Raw genomic sequence first — 14,881 nt, 5'->3', positions numbered from 1 at the left:
GTGCGCGCCCGCATCCCAGCCAAGTTTACTGCTTTACAACAACCCATACCATCACACACTTCACCCTGACACGCTGGCTCACTTCGAGAACGAAACTCTGTACGCGCGCTTCGAACGGCACATCATGTCTGAAGTCACGTTTGCCAAGTCTTTCCTGGCGACACTCGACAAGAAAGCCATCAAGCTGCCAGCCGACCATGTCAGCGATCCTAGAAAGTATCCGAACCAGAGTCCGGTATGCTTTCCTTTGAGGGGGTGGAAATGGACATGGACATATGCTGAGTCTCTGTAGTACACTCTACCGAAGCAAACACATCCATATCCACGAAAGACCGGCCCTACTTCCACGCAGCAAGCGCACGCGAAGACCATTTCTGCCACACTGAAGCCGATGAAAGCGGGCGAGACTGTGACGCTACCAAATATCGCGTTAGATTCTACCATATTCGACCTCAAGAGCCAGTATGCCTCTCAAACGGGTCTACAGCAAGATAAGATCAAGTTGCTGCTGAACAAGAAACCTGCGCAAGATTTGAAGACGCTCAAAGATCTTGGAGTAGAAAAGGACGTCGAGTTTAGTATCATGATTCTAGGAGGAGCTGGTAGTACACCTCGAGCTCATAGTCCGGCGGTCGTCGAGAAAGCCCCAGCTCCGCAAGCTCTGCCAGCTCCACTAGCTAGAGACAAGATGGAAGTAGATGAGAAGACACCCGCTCCTGAAAGTGAGAAGGCTGCGGTAGAAGCTGAGAAAATGGACACCTCGGACGACTCGCCAGAATCGATAATCAACACTGACCATTTCTGGAGCGATTTACAAGGCTTCTTGACCACCAGGCTGAAGGACGAAGCACAAGGAGAGAGGCTCTCGAAGCTATTCCGGCAGGCTTGGAGCAGCAGCAGCACAAAACCATGATCTTTCGGAATGCATCAAATAAAAGCGTGCAAAAGATAAAGATACCCAATTTTCGACTACAATGGCTATTGCCACGGAGACGAAGTATTTCCACTCCACTCGCAGCCGCCGAACATGTGTCTGCCATCATACGTGACTATGCCCAACGGACTTCGCCTGACACCACGTACAGATCGTCTGGTTCTTGTTTCAACCATGTTCATGTGATTGGAAGCGGATCGCATTTCATTGGTCGGACGAATCGCTTGGCGACAAGGTCTGAAGTGCCGCACGCGCCGATGACCTGCTTCATCAAGCATCGTCGCCGCCCATGCAGGAACACGATCGACTCAAGTTTTGAGACGATTGGACTTGGCTGAGATAAGACAAAGATGAACATGCGATAGGCAGGTGTCACGAGAAGTTGTGGCAAGTTCAACGATGCTTAAAACTATGCACTTCCTCTATGCACTTCCTCTATTCACTTCGCGATCCACCTTGATGTCCTTCTACCACCGGAAGCCATGAAAACCACACAGTATATCCTGCTAGGCTCTGCAAGTCTGCAAAACGTTCACGCCTGGGGCTCTCTTGGACATCAAACTATCGCCTACATCGCACAACACTATGTTTGTGACACGACAGCAGCATGGGCACAGTCTATCTTAAACGATACATCATCCTCTTACCTGGCCAGCATCGCGACTTGGGCCGACTCATACCGTTACACTGCAGAGGGCGAATTCAGTGCCGCTTTCCACTACATTGATGCCAACGATGACCCGCCTACCTCTTGCAATGTTGACTACGAGCGAGATTGTTCAGACGAAGGATGCGTGGTGTCGGCCATTGCAAATTACACACAACGCGTTCAGGGCTCGGACCTGGATGCTCTTCAGCGCAACTACGCCCTGAGATGGATCGTCCACTTTTCGGGTGACATCTCACAACCTCTTCACGACGAGGCATACGAAATCGGCGGCAATGGCATCGACGTTACATTCGAAGGCGAGGATACAAATCTGCATGCTGCTTGGGACACGAGCATTCCAGAAGAACTTCGAGGAGGATATGGACTTGAGGAAGCCGCCAGCTGGGCAGACGACTTGGTCGCAGAGATTGATTCTGGAAAGTACGCGGACCAAAAACAAGCTTGGCTGAAAGGCATTGATGTCTCCGATCCGATATCAACAGCCGTGATCTGGGCTCGAGACGGAAACAGCTATGTTTGTACAGTTGTTATGCCGAATGGTGGTGAGAGTTACAATAACACCGAATTGTACCCCGGATACTATGATTCCGCTGTGGACACTGTGGAGATGCAGATCGCGAAGGCAGGATATATCCGGGGTTTCTTCAGTCACTTCACCCCGCTGATCGCGGGGATTTGGTCCATACGTAAAATCGGCTTTTCTTAGTAGGCCATACGTAAACATCGATATGGTGGTAGGTTCCAGTCCCATATGGATATCCAGGTGTATGCAGTATTGAACCGCGAGTCTAAATATTATATTAGCGAGGTTATCCGAGTATATAGTAGCTATAGACCTCACTGCCGCCGATTATTATATAATCCCTTAGCAGGCGCGTCCACCTCTATTCTAGCGCGTATTCTATCTCTTTATAACATAGTATTCGCTACTATTGCTATTACCGTCGATATAGTAGCTCGGAAGGGTAGAAGGAAGAAGCGCATACGTACTAAACGGCTTACCGAGACTAAGAGGCTCGAGAAGGTAGTAGAAAGGGTTGTATTAAAGGCTTAAGAATAGAGGTTATAAGACAGGCGCTTTAGTCTAAAAGAACTATATAAGAGCGAGGGCGCCGAAGGCCTATATTCGCGTATTTATTAGCGATTGCGAGGTCGTAGTTTATACCTAGGTCGCGAGCTAACTAACACCAAACTTAGTAAGAGCTAGGAATTAGCGCTAGCGGACTATTGTCGAGAAAGAGACGCTATAGGTATGTTTCTTCTAGTGTCGCTTATTATAGTAGTTACTATAGATATACTAAAGGACTCGCTAGCAGCTAGTAACAGTGCCCTCGCAATAGCACTATTTAGTATAGACTAGGCGGACCGCTTCCTAGCTCGACATAGCCTTAGCAAGGTTAAATCTAAACCGATCGAGAAACAGCGCAAAGAGGCCTACGATCTAGCCGTTATAAGGTCGTAGTTTAATCGATTTAAAGCTATATTACGGCGGTTAAAGGTAAAGCCTTAGAATATATAGAATTTCGACGAAACTAGTTTTCGGATTAGAATTAGAGGCTGCGAATACGTAGTAACGCAGGATACGAAGCGCCGTATATAGACTAAATGCGATACTAATCGTACTTACGTTACTATCGTCGAGACAGCTAACGCGTATAGTAATGTAATAGATTATTAGTTAATTGTTAAAGGTATAATAGTATAAGAACGATAGGTGCCGAAGGAAGGTAAGTCTACTACCTAAGGCAATAACAACGTTACTTACTAACTATACCCTCGTTATTAGGCAAGGACAACTTCTTAATTACTATTAACGAGTCTAGATATATAACCGACGACACTGCAATGCACTACATCCGCTAGTTTAAGCGCAAGACGAGGCCTAACGATCCGAGCGAATAGAGGCTGTTATTATATAACAATTATAGCTCTTACTACTTTAAGGAATTCGCTGCCTTCGCGAAGAGATATAGGATTCAATTATAGGGCCTATAACTACACACTTTACACTTTATATAGCTATTAGACGTTATACTATTCTAAGTATATAAGACGAGGTATAGACAAGTAGTACTCGAGGCTATACACTACGGTATTAGTAACTTTAGAATACCTGAGTTTGTAGAGGCTCTTTCTACTATTCGGGCGAGGACATTTACTTCCTATAATATAAGGTCGGCATTCCGTAAGACAGGCATATTCCCGGTAGATAGGGAGGTCCCTTATCGACACATTCGAGAACAGTATAGTACTACTACTAGAGATTGGAACTAGGAATTAATTTAGGAGTCGCTAGAATAGGAAGAAGCCTAGCAAATAGAAGCCTTAGCGATAGTAGAGGAGGCGATAGAGGAACACCTTATTACTATTAAGCAAGGCCGTTCTGCTAATCCCGCTATTGTCAACCTAAATAGCTAGTCTTACGCTAATAATCGCTACGTTAAAGAGGACCTCGGAAACTTAATTGCTTAGGGCATATTATCGTCGCCTCTACTAAACCGATATAGTCGCATACCGACCCCCGAATTGCTATAATAGCTGCTCGTTACTTCGACAAGCCCTCGTACGATTAAGGTATTGCGTAAGGCTATACAATCTCGCTATAACTTCCGACGTTCTTATCTAAAGCCGGCTCTAACGGACCTCGCTTTGCTATCGCCCTTATTTAACCTATTCTCGTTATTCCCTATAAAGGAGGCTTAGGCTATTTACGACCTATCTATTAAAGCCGCTCTTTATAAAGGTAAAGAATATAAGCGCAAGTTTAATTAGACCCCGCAGTAGTTCGGTTTCCGAACCACTAAACGTATATGGTTTGGTTTCTTGGCGGCGAACTAGCTCCCTAGTTCTAGTTTGGTTTTTTCGAACTATATAGATTCCTAGTTTGAACTAGAGACTGTATTGGTTTTACTACAAGGACACTCTTATTCGACTGCCGGCCACGATTGCCGGCCATAATAGTAACTCTGTTACATTTACTACGCTCTTTTACCGTTGCTAGGGCGTAGTTGCCGTTGCTAGGGCGTGGTTTTGCTATAAGGACACTCTTATTCGACTGCCGGCTACGATTGCCGGCTATAATAGTTACTAGGTTGTATTTACTACGCTTTATTACCGTTGCTAGGGCGTAGTTGCCGTTGCTAGGGCGTAGTTGCCGTTGCTAGGGCGTAGTTGCTGTTGCCGGGGCGTAGTTACCGTAGTTGCGAAAGCTTACCTGTATAACGTTACGTAGGCGGCAACAATTAGGGCTTCGCGATATTCTTACACTTTCAACTTCTTCCTCTATACCTATACCGACAACAACTACTATACGCTGCGCCCCCGCCCCTTTCCCTTATAATAGCAAGAGAGAAGCGCGCCGCGCGCTAAACAGAAGATAGAACTAAAGACCGCGAGTTTGTTTTGCCTAAGCGTCCAACTAAAAAGCGCAAGACTAAAGAGGAGTACTCTACGAAGAAGAATTCCGTACGAGACCGCGAGAGAAAGGACAAGATAGATAAAGATAAAAGAGCTAAGGATAAGAGAAGAAAGGCGCGGAATAAGGCATTCTATCGATAGCTAGCGCCTATAGAAAAAAGTAAAGGTTGGAATAAGAAGACAACCTAAGAGAAGGCTAAGAGGAGGAAAGAATTGCGGCCAGTTTTCGAGCGTGAAGTTCTAGCAGCGTAAGTCAATCTAGCTAGCGGCCGTAGCTAGCAGCTATAGCCGGCAGCCGTAGCCGGCAGCCGTAGCCGGCAGCTGTAGCCGGCATATTTTTCTTTAACACGTTAACTAATAGCATTCAGACCTATAGTCGCTACCTCTATCGATACGACCGATAGTAACGGAGATGTTTAGATAGCCGAGAACAACAATGCTAGAGTTTAGGATGCCGCGATAGAGCTTAATACTACGAATAAAGGAACTAAAAAAAGCGAGGAGATACTATACGTCGATCTAGTAACAGGTGCAGTCTTAGGGCCTAACGCTATAGACGATAAGCGCTAGGAGTAGATCGAGCATAGTCAAAGAGACGAGATACTAGTAAAGGGCTAAGGCATAAGTCCTATTAATCTAGAAAATCATAGTTAAAGCTACTACGAAAAGCTAGCAAGGATTGGAATCGAGACTAGTCGTCTTTATATCCTCGATATAGAGTAGAAGTTTCTTTATTAGTATTAGAGCGAAGCCTTTACGTCTATAAAGGCAAAGTGGCTTGCGATTAATGCGATCGGGGCTAGGTATCTAGGGACGGCAGAAGTATTACTATAGGAGGAAGGGGTACAGGTAATTATTCTATGCTTAGCATATATAGCCGGCGTTCGTAGCCGGCAGATACTAATAGTTAAACAGAAAGCGTTTCTCGAAGGCAGAGTGCTACTGCTATATGAAATCTTTACTAAGGCAGAGAGGGCTTATATCCGGAATCTAAGCTACTAGTAGGATAGGTTAGCGTTGGAATTCTCTAAATCTCTATATAAGCCTCCGAAGGATTACCTATTTCAGCGATACGGCTTTATCTCGACTACTCCGCAGGCACCCGAAGAAGCTCGAGCGCTCTTTAAGGTCTTTACTAAGAAGCGGAAGGAGTTCGAGGATTAGGATTAGTTAATAGAGCTATTAGTTAGTCTTAGGTTTCGTAGTCAGACTCGGCCTAAGCATTTGCTTGTCGAGTGTCTTATACCGAAAGAGGATAGATTGAGACTAAAAACGAGCTTAGATTCGTTAGGTATAGTAGCTCGGTTCCGTTAGTAGGAGAGAGCCGCCGTATAGAAGGCAAAATTCAGGTAGTTAGGGTAGCTAGGAAAGAAATTCTAGTAGTTAGGCTAGCTAGGGTAGCTAGGAAAAAAAATCTAGTAGTTAGGTAGCTAGGAAGCAAAAAAAAAAGGTGGCTAGCTATTTACTGCCTAGCTGTTCCTAACGATACGATGCTATAAAAGAAAGGGTGTTTCTCTATAGCTACTAGTACACATCTACTACTCCTAAGTCCTTACCTTACCGTACGAAACCTCAAAATATGCCGACCGACATTGTCTATACACTAGGCGCTACACTAGGAAGGGTAATAACGAGACGACAGTCGAAACAGTCTAGTATACGAGCGAGATTGCGACAACGTCGAGAGGAGGTCGCATACTCACCTTCGAGCCTATCGAGTCCTAGACGACGATTAGGGCTAGATTCATCCTCTCCGAATCCTAGTAGTAGGAATTCATTATAGGGTACTACTACCTAGTCCTCACCTTTACGGAGTCTAAGTAGAAGGTTGTTCGGAGATATAAGAACATCGAGTATTAACCCGGAAATCTTCGAAAAGGCTAGCTAGGCGTATCTTTAGAAACCCGAGTATATAGAGCAGTTTAATCAATAGGTCTATAAGATATAGTTCCCTTTATACTTACGTTCGAAGGAGTGTAAACTCCGGAAGTACTCGATGCGATAGGGGAGTAAGGAGCGAACGGACACATTCTAGAAGTTCTTTATAGAGGGGGCATTATACCGTTATACGACTTCTCGACTTAAAGGTTAACTAGTAATTGTCTACAACTTCTACGGTTCAATCTTAAAACACCCGAAACTAGGGGATAGGAACTCATCGCCTACGAACTATCTCTATTCTAAACGGTATCGGGAATCTTAAGGAGAGAGGAGAGTTGATGTAGATATAGCGTTCTAGAAAGAGGTATATCTTCTAAAATGCCGGCTATAGCTGCCGGCTATAGCTGCCGGCTATAGATTCCGGCTACCTAAATCAACCGTAGAGATCTAGCTAATTATTATAGGCTGCGCTTAAGGAAGCTCTAGGATTGAAGGCTACCGATTTCTCCCCCGAAGACTTTAAGCAACTAGTAAACGAAATGCTAGCTATAAACGGTCTTCCGGAAGACTTCTACGAAAGGGAGTCTATATAGAAGATATACCTATATCTTACAAACTACCCTCCCCTATTTCTCGGCGCGACAACCTAGCGTATTATATTCGAAAAGAACAAAGAGGCTACGTTAGACGACATTCGGGAGATCCTCCGTAATACTCGCCGAGTAGCTATTACTATCGATAGCTAGTTAAGCCGGACTATAAGAGCCTCCTTCCTCTCGATTATGCTATACTTTATCAATTCGGATTAGAAACTCTAGGAACTTATAATCGGATTCCCTAAAATTCTAGGTTCCTATACTAGTAAGGATATAGCGAAGCTTGTCTATACGGCAATAGACAGGGTTAGCGTAACAACGAAACTAATCTCGATTACTGCGGACAACGCTAGTAATAATCGAACATTGTATAAGGCGTTGTATATACAATTCACTCGCATATGTCTTTAAAATCACTAATTATATCGATAGGGTCGAGTACGTAGAGGAGATTATAAGGTCTACAATCTAGCTTAATCTTCCGAATGTTAAGCTCGCTACGATTCCGGATACGCACGACAATACGCACGATAATAACGATAAAGAGGAGCCTATTAATAGCCCTAGCCCTATTGAATCGGAGCCGACGTCGTTGCTAGTTACATCCCTATAGAAGTTTCCCTGCCTCGCTTATATAGTTCAAATCGCGATCCGAGCCCTCTTTAAGACGCTTAAAATTGCACTATTAAACGACGACTAATAGAAGATCCTAGATAAGGATAAAGCAAAGTCGAAAGTCGAGAAACTTATTACAGCAATGAGACGGGATAAGGCAGAGAGCCTCGCTCTCGTTTTGTATAAGGTATAACTTTTGTCCGTAGCCGGCACCTATAGCCGGCAACCTAGTATAGTTCTAACTCTTTTTCTCTAGCTTCGTCGTCTAGCAATATATACGAACTCGAGCTTACAGAGATATAACCGATTCGAGGCTATTTAAAAGAACCTAATCGAGCGCCCTAAAACCGATACCTAGAATATCGCATAGAATAAGCGATAGCAAAAGCGGCCTCCTTAGCGCCTACTCCGTTTTACCTAAGACGTTAAGACCCGGTTCGATTCGACTTTCTATATAGTTACGAAGGGATATACTTTACGTACCGCTCTCGAGATCTATTAGAGTTCCGAGGGTATTAAGTAGCTCGGCCTTACCGCCGCCGAATAGCGCTAAGCAGAGTATCTCGTCGATATTAGTAAGCATTACGCGAAGGTTACTACTACGATTAGAAGAACCCGAGGACCGACGATCTACCTTGTCTTTACGTACTACAACTAGCTCTTTAACGAGCTCGAGGAAACCGTAGCTAAGCTAGCTAAGAAGAGCGTTCCCTAGAAAGTAGCTATAACGAAAGCTATAGACACCTCCTATACTAAGTTGTATAAATATTACAGTACTACCTTTGACTCGTTCGGGGATATCTATAGCGTTACGTGCTTGCTTAACCCGGTAGAAAAGGATATATACTAGCAGAGGCCGGAATAGAAGGCGGACGAGGTATAGCCGAAGCATTACTAGACTATTCTAGAAAAGATGTTCTACGAGCGTCGGAAAGAAACTGGTCTAAATGCAGCTCCTACAAAGAAAAAGAAGGTTTAGAAGGCTCCGACATTATACCTGTTTCGTAGGTAGGAAGTAGAGGCAGAAGAGGAAGCAACTACTAAAGTAAATAAGGAAGAGTTCGATCTCTATCGGCGCGCAAGTAAGTACAAACCCGTAGGCTCGGAAAGAGGGCTAATAATCTCCAGATCTTACCGGTCTTCTAGACGAATTCGGAGACGATATTCTCGCTATATAGCAGCGGTTAGAGCCTAAGTTTCTAACGATAGCGTCGGTCGCTCGGGACGTCCTCGCTATCCTAAGCGTAGGCATAGGCTATAAGAGGTCTTTTAGTATCGCTCGTTACTAGGGCCGCTTTAATCGAACATACTCGCCTACTACCTTCGAATCTATTATAGTATTCCGATACTATCTCCTCTACTAGAATCGCTAAGGCAGGTTACTAAAGATTATACTAAAGGAGTTGATCGAGGAATTAGAAAACCTTAAGATCGAAGAAACCTAGGAGCGCGAAGAGAATACGAAATTTAGTCTAAGCGAAACCCTAATTAGCGATAACGAAGAGGAGGAAGGCGGAGGCAGAAAGCGATACCGGGTCGAGAAGCGGAAACGTATATAGGCTTAGAGCAGCTTTAAGGAGACGAAGCGTTTACGTACAAGGTAATATAGCCGGCGTATATAGCCGGTATATGTCCGAAATGTGTTTCGAATTCCTAGGACCCAAACAGACTAGTTGCTATAGCAACCGACCCCGCTTACCTACGGACTATTTCTAATTCTCTGTTCGCTCTTCCTCTCCTTCTTCCCTTTCCCTATATTCTTAAAGACAAATATGCCTTAAGGATTCGGCTCTTCGGGCCTTCCTAAGCCGGCTGCCTCCCCTTCCTTAAGCTACTATCCTTTATTCGAATCTAACGATAACCTAATAAGGCGGTTTGATAGAAGACTATTTGTTCTAGAAGGCAAGAAGCATTAATGTCTCCCTACGATTATATGCTTATTAATTTTCTAGGTCCTACCGATATGCCCTCGTCGCCTAAACGCGCAAATAAATATCTTTAGAGGCTAAAGGGCAAGGGTAAAGCAAGCTAAGCATAGGGAGACCGTAGCGAGAACGAGATATCGGAAGAGCAAGGCTCTCCGTAGTATATACGAAGGAAGGGGGTTCCTCGGAAAATAGTACCGAAAAACAAGAAGGCTATAGGTAGATAGGAGAAGGCTAAAAAGAGTAGGCGGACGAAGACTATTGCGAAGAAAAGTTATCTTTCTATTAAAAGAAAGGGAACAAGGCAGGACTCGACGATAAAGAAGCGGCGCTTTAAACTAGGTACTATTGCCCTTCGCTAGATCCGGCTTTTCTAAAACAAAAGAGGGACCGAGCTTTTAATCCCTAAGACTCCCTTCTAGCGACTCGTCCGAGAAATTACATTAGATTTTCGGTCTGGTATGCGATTTACGGCTAAGGCGATTGGTACTCTTTAGGAAGCTACGGAGGCATTTCTCGTAACCGAGCTTAAGCTTTCAAACCTCCTTGCTATCTATACGAAGCGGGTTACTCTTCAAAATAAAGATATACAGCTTCTAGCTAAAATTCGGCGTCGGTTTATAGCGGGTTAGTTGGAAATTATATTTAGTCGTTAGATTAACCTAGGAGGAGGCCCATTTTCGCATCCTTTTGCCGGCTATAGGTGCCGGCTATATTTCTGATTTTATCTCCGCGCCGTCCCTAAATCTAAGGTACGAAGTAGAAACCTAGCGCTCTATATTCACCCGGCTCTTATAGAGACGAGCTACATTCAGATTAGTTTCTTCGTATATCGCGACCTAGCGGGTAGTAAGCGAAAGGGCGATAGAACGTTTATAATACGTCTCTATTTAGACCTAAAATACAAAGGTCCTAAGGAGCCCTAGCATCCTAACTATAAGGAGATTCTTTAGTATTAGCACTTTGATCCTCTGTACTACGAGGCAGATAGCAAGCCTACGAGAGAGAAACTTCAACGAGAAATTCTCTATAATACGTAGCGCTATTGCATAGCTATAGATACGTACTAAGTCCGGCAACTCGAAGAAGAATTGAGACAGCGTATTAGCGACCGAGGAGGAGATCGATAGTATACTAGTAGAGTCGAGGTCTTACAAGCGAAGCACAAGATAATATAGGCTCTTAGTCGTATAGAGTAACGTACTATATAAATAACTAGGCGTACTACTCTTATTCACTTACGACCTATATCCTAGGATGCTCTTATCGTACTTTTTATACTCTTTTCTAATACCTCACCTATAATCGCTCCGCGACAACCGAGTGAATATAAGCTATAGGATTTCCGCTCGGTACCTTAGCCTTCGAGATACGGCGGAGTTGATTCTCTATAATACGTAGCGCTATTGCATAGCTATAGATGCGCACTAAGTCCGGCAACTCGAAGAAGATTTGAGACAGCGACCGAGCAGGAGAATAATAGTATATTAGTAGAGTCGAGGTCTTACAAGCGAAGCACGAGATAATATAGGCTCTTAGTCGTATAGAGTAACGTACTATATAAATAACTAGGCGTGCTACTCTTATTCACTTACGACCTATATCCTAGGATACTCTTCTCGTACTTTTTATACTCTTTTCTAATACCTCACCTGTAAGCGCTCCGCGATAACCGAGTGAATATAAGCTGTAGGGTTTCCGCTCGGTACCTTAGCCTCCGAGATAGGGCGGAGTTGAATTTAGAGCGATAGCCGGCACTCGTAGCCGGCACTCGTAGCCGGTATATAGAGACGGTAGTAGGCCTTTTCCTGCTAAATGACTAGCTTGTTTAGTATAGCCTACCTGATATTTCTTATATTTACTAGCAATAGGCCTAGGTTACTTATAAGATTACTATAGCTAGTAAAGGCATTACTAAAGAATATCTATACTATAGTAGGATACTATTATTACGCCGGCTATTTATTAAAAGGAGGCTTTCGCCTATTACTATGCCGGCTATATATGCCGGCTATATTTCAAAGTCTGCCGTACCTGCCTTTTTTAGCCGTGCCTGCCTTTTTTAGCCGTGCCTACCTTCTTTCCTTACTCTAACGTTACTATAATATAGGCTTACGCGAAGCTTACTCTGTTGCCTAGCGACACCGCGACACTACCGCTATATTCAACCTTCGCATCGATACCTATACCTCTACGCTCTATATCTACTACCTCCGCAATACCCTCGCTCCGCGCGCGCCTTCGTATACCTTCGCAACGCACTTTTTTTCCTTAATTCGACGACTTTTATAATAGCGAGTCTACTTAACTAAGTTACGACGCCTCGCAAGAAGGGACCTGCTACTTCTGCGGGTCGCAACAAGATCGGAAATAGTAGAACGAGCACAGTATATTAACGTAAGATGGCTGCTACTGCTACCGCTAGCTCTAGTACTAGAAAGGGCGTCGCGAGCAAGGCTCCGCGTAAGACAACGGCGGGCAAGGCTCCGCGTAAGACAACGGCGGGCAAGGCTCTACGCAAGACGACAATTAGCGCTTCTACTGCTAGTAGCAATCGTACGAAGCGTCGATAGCGCCTAGGAAGTAAGTCCTATTTGTAGCCGGCAGCGTAGCCGGTAGCGTAGCCGGTAGCGTAGCCGGCATTCTTACTGTCTTTTTACTAATCCTTCTTTAGCCGTAGCCCTCCGTAAGATTCGGCAGTATTAGAAGAGTTCTTAGCTCCTAATCCGCAAAACTCCTTTCTAACGACTTATTCGCGAAATTGCCTAGGATTATAGAACGGACCTTCGCTTCTAAGCCTCCGCGATAGGCGCCCTTTAAGAGGCTGTAGAAGCCTACCTAGTTCGTATCTTCGAATGTATATTTCTCTTCTACCTCTTTTCGGACTATACTAATACTATTTTAGCGGTTAACCTTATAGCTATCTACGCGAAGCGTATAACGATTATAGACAAGGATTTCAAAGCACTCGATTAGATTCTAAAAGGCTAGAATGTCTACATTCGAGACGGTGCTAGGTAGGATAGATGTTCTAGTAGAAAGGATGTTCGTAGTGTTATCTATAAGCTTTTCTATATACGAAATGAGCCGCTGTTATACGGCGCTGCATACCGCGCTCTAAATACTCTCTAAGCATATATACATAGTACAGTATGCTTTATTGGCCGTACGGAATAGAAGTCTCCTAAAATCCCGTTAGTACTAAGGAGTAAAAAGGCCGGCCACGCTACCGGCTACGCTGCCGGCCACGCTACTAGCTACGCTGCTAGGTTTTTCAAAGAACTAAAAGAAGATAGACATTCCGGTTGATTTGTATTAGTTTAGATTTTTATAAAAAGAAAACAGGGAAAAATAAGGAAGGTTGAAGAGCCTAATAGTTATAGTTATAGGCACTATCCCTGTTTTCTAGAGCATATTATATACCTGCCTTCGCAACTCTACCTAATACTCCCTCTGAATATCCTTATACTCTACCTACTAAAAATTCAACTAGGTACCTAGACCTGTAGCTACCTCTATATCTTTCACTATCTTCTATAGGTTGAAGGCCTCTTCTATAGCAGCCTCTACCTCCTTATGTAATACGAAGTCACTACCTACCCTACCCTTTATATCTCCCAAATAACTAAGAGTTCTAAGGAACGAACTAGCATTCGGCCTTAGTATAGCGAGTAACTAGTGGAACGTTCTATAGAGCTGCCTTATAGCTCTTTTATATACTGTACCGATACTAAGGGAGGAGCTATCCTAGTACTTGATGTTATCGAATAGTTCGGTAGGAAAGTGTATAAACTTCTTAAGGAGGAGGACTTCTAGGGAAATCGATGAGTTCTGCCTAGATCTGGATAAAGACATTCTGCTAAGCAGTTAGGGAATTGAACCGTAAACGAAAGGATGAAATTCATACCTAAGGAGTGCAGTTTCCGAACTAAACTATAATGCCTTATATGTATATGTGTGTGCTTTTGATTGGTTAGTGCCCTTAGCTAATTGTCTATAGATTTGAGGTTATATAAGTACCTTCATACAACTACGTAGCCTAAGTAGGATTCGAAAATTCTATAAGTACTAAGGACTAAAAATGCCGGCTACGCTGCCGGCTACACTGCTGAGTCTTACAAAGGGCTTGCTTAAAGCTACGTATACATTCGTACACTTCTTAAAAACCGATAAATTATATGGTTCGAACCAGCTACTTATATAGTTGCTTGGCAAACCAACCCAAACCAAACTAGAGTTTCGGCTTAGCAAACCAAACCAAACTAACCCGAACTACTGCGGGGTCTAAGTTTAATACTATAGACACTATCGAGAAGGCACGGAAGAGGCAAAAGGAACAGCCTAATCGCCTTGTTCGAGTAGGTGCTATTAAGGCTAATAAACTCCGCTCTTAGCTTATATAATAGGATAAGGAAATAGCACTCGATACTTAGTAGAGGGGACTACGAGACGCCGAGACTACTATCGCTAAGGCACGTACCTATCGGTTGAAGTATAGTAAGGCCTTCTATATTGTCTTTAATAACAATAGTAAAGTTAAGTTTATAGAGGTAGTATTATAGTTAGTCGCTATCGATAAGCCGCCGCCGTTGCGCGTCTTTAACCTTTAACTTCTTAATCGCGATAATACTATTACCTATAAAGACAGTACCCGCAAAATCGGCGATCTGTACGCAGATATTATTAAGAGATATAGGCGATATAACAAGGTTAGCGACGACGGTACCGTTACCGCGACGTAGACACCTATATAGCTAATATCGCTTCCTTTATATACGTACGACTCGGACGAAGAAAGCGACCTTCTAATATAGCGCGACCTCGCCTCGAAGCAACGATTAAA

The 14,881-nt window shown here is 43.9% G+C and overlaps 2 protein-coding genes across 2 annotated transcripts; both read left to right on the top strand.

Moving 5' to 3' along the window:
- Positions 1–124: 124 nt before the first annotated feature.
- Positions 125–913, top strand: MYCFIDRAFT_139148 (uncharacterized protein; the record flags this gene model as incomplete). Its single annotated transcript, XM_007929148.1, has 3 exons — positions 125–235; positions 293–631; positions 689–913. 3 exons carry the CDS (start codon positions 125–127, stop codon positions 911–913), a joined length of 675 nt encoding a protein of 224 aa, XP_007927339.1.
- Positions 914–1,416: 503 nt separating this feature from the next.
- On the top strand, positions 1,417–2,394 carry MYCFIDRAFT_154437 (uncharacterized protein; the record flags this gene model as incomplete). Its single annotated transcript, XM_007929147.1, has 1 exon — positions 1,417–2,394. One exon carries the CDS (start codon positions 1,417–1,419, stop codon positions 2,308–2,310), a length of 894 nt encoding a protein of 297 aa, XP_007927338.1. The 3' UTR covers positions 2,311–2,394.
- Positions 2,395–14,881: the final 12,487 nt, after the last annotated feature.

The sequence above is a fragment of the Pseudocercospora fijiensis genome (assembly GCF_000340215.1).
Source record: "Pseudocercospora fijiensis CIRAD86 unplaced genomic scaffold MYCFIscaffold_5, whole genome shotgun sequence".
NCBI lineage: Eukaryota > Fungi > Ascomycota > Dothideomycetes > Mycosphaerellales > Mycosphaerellaceae > Pseudocercospora > Pseudocercospora fijiensis.
Note: the sequence above shows the minus strand (reverse complement) of the source record. Positions and strands in the feature narration are given on the sequence as shown.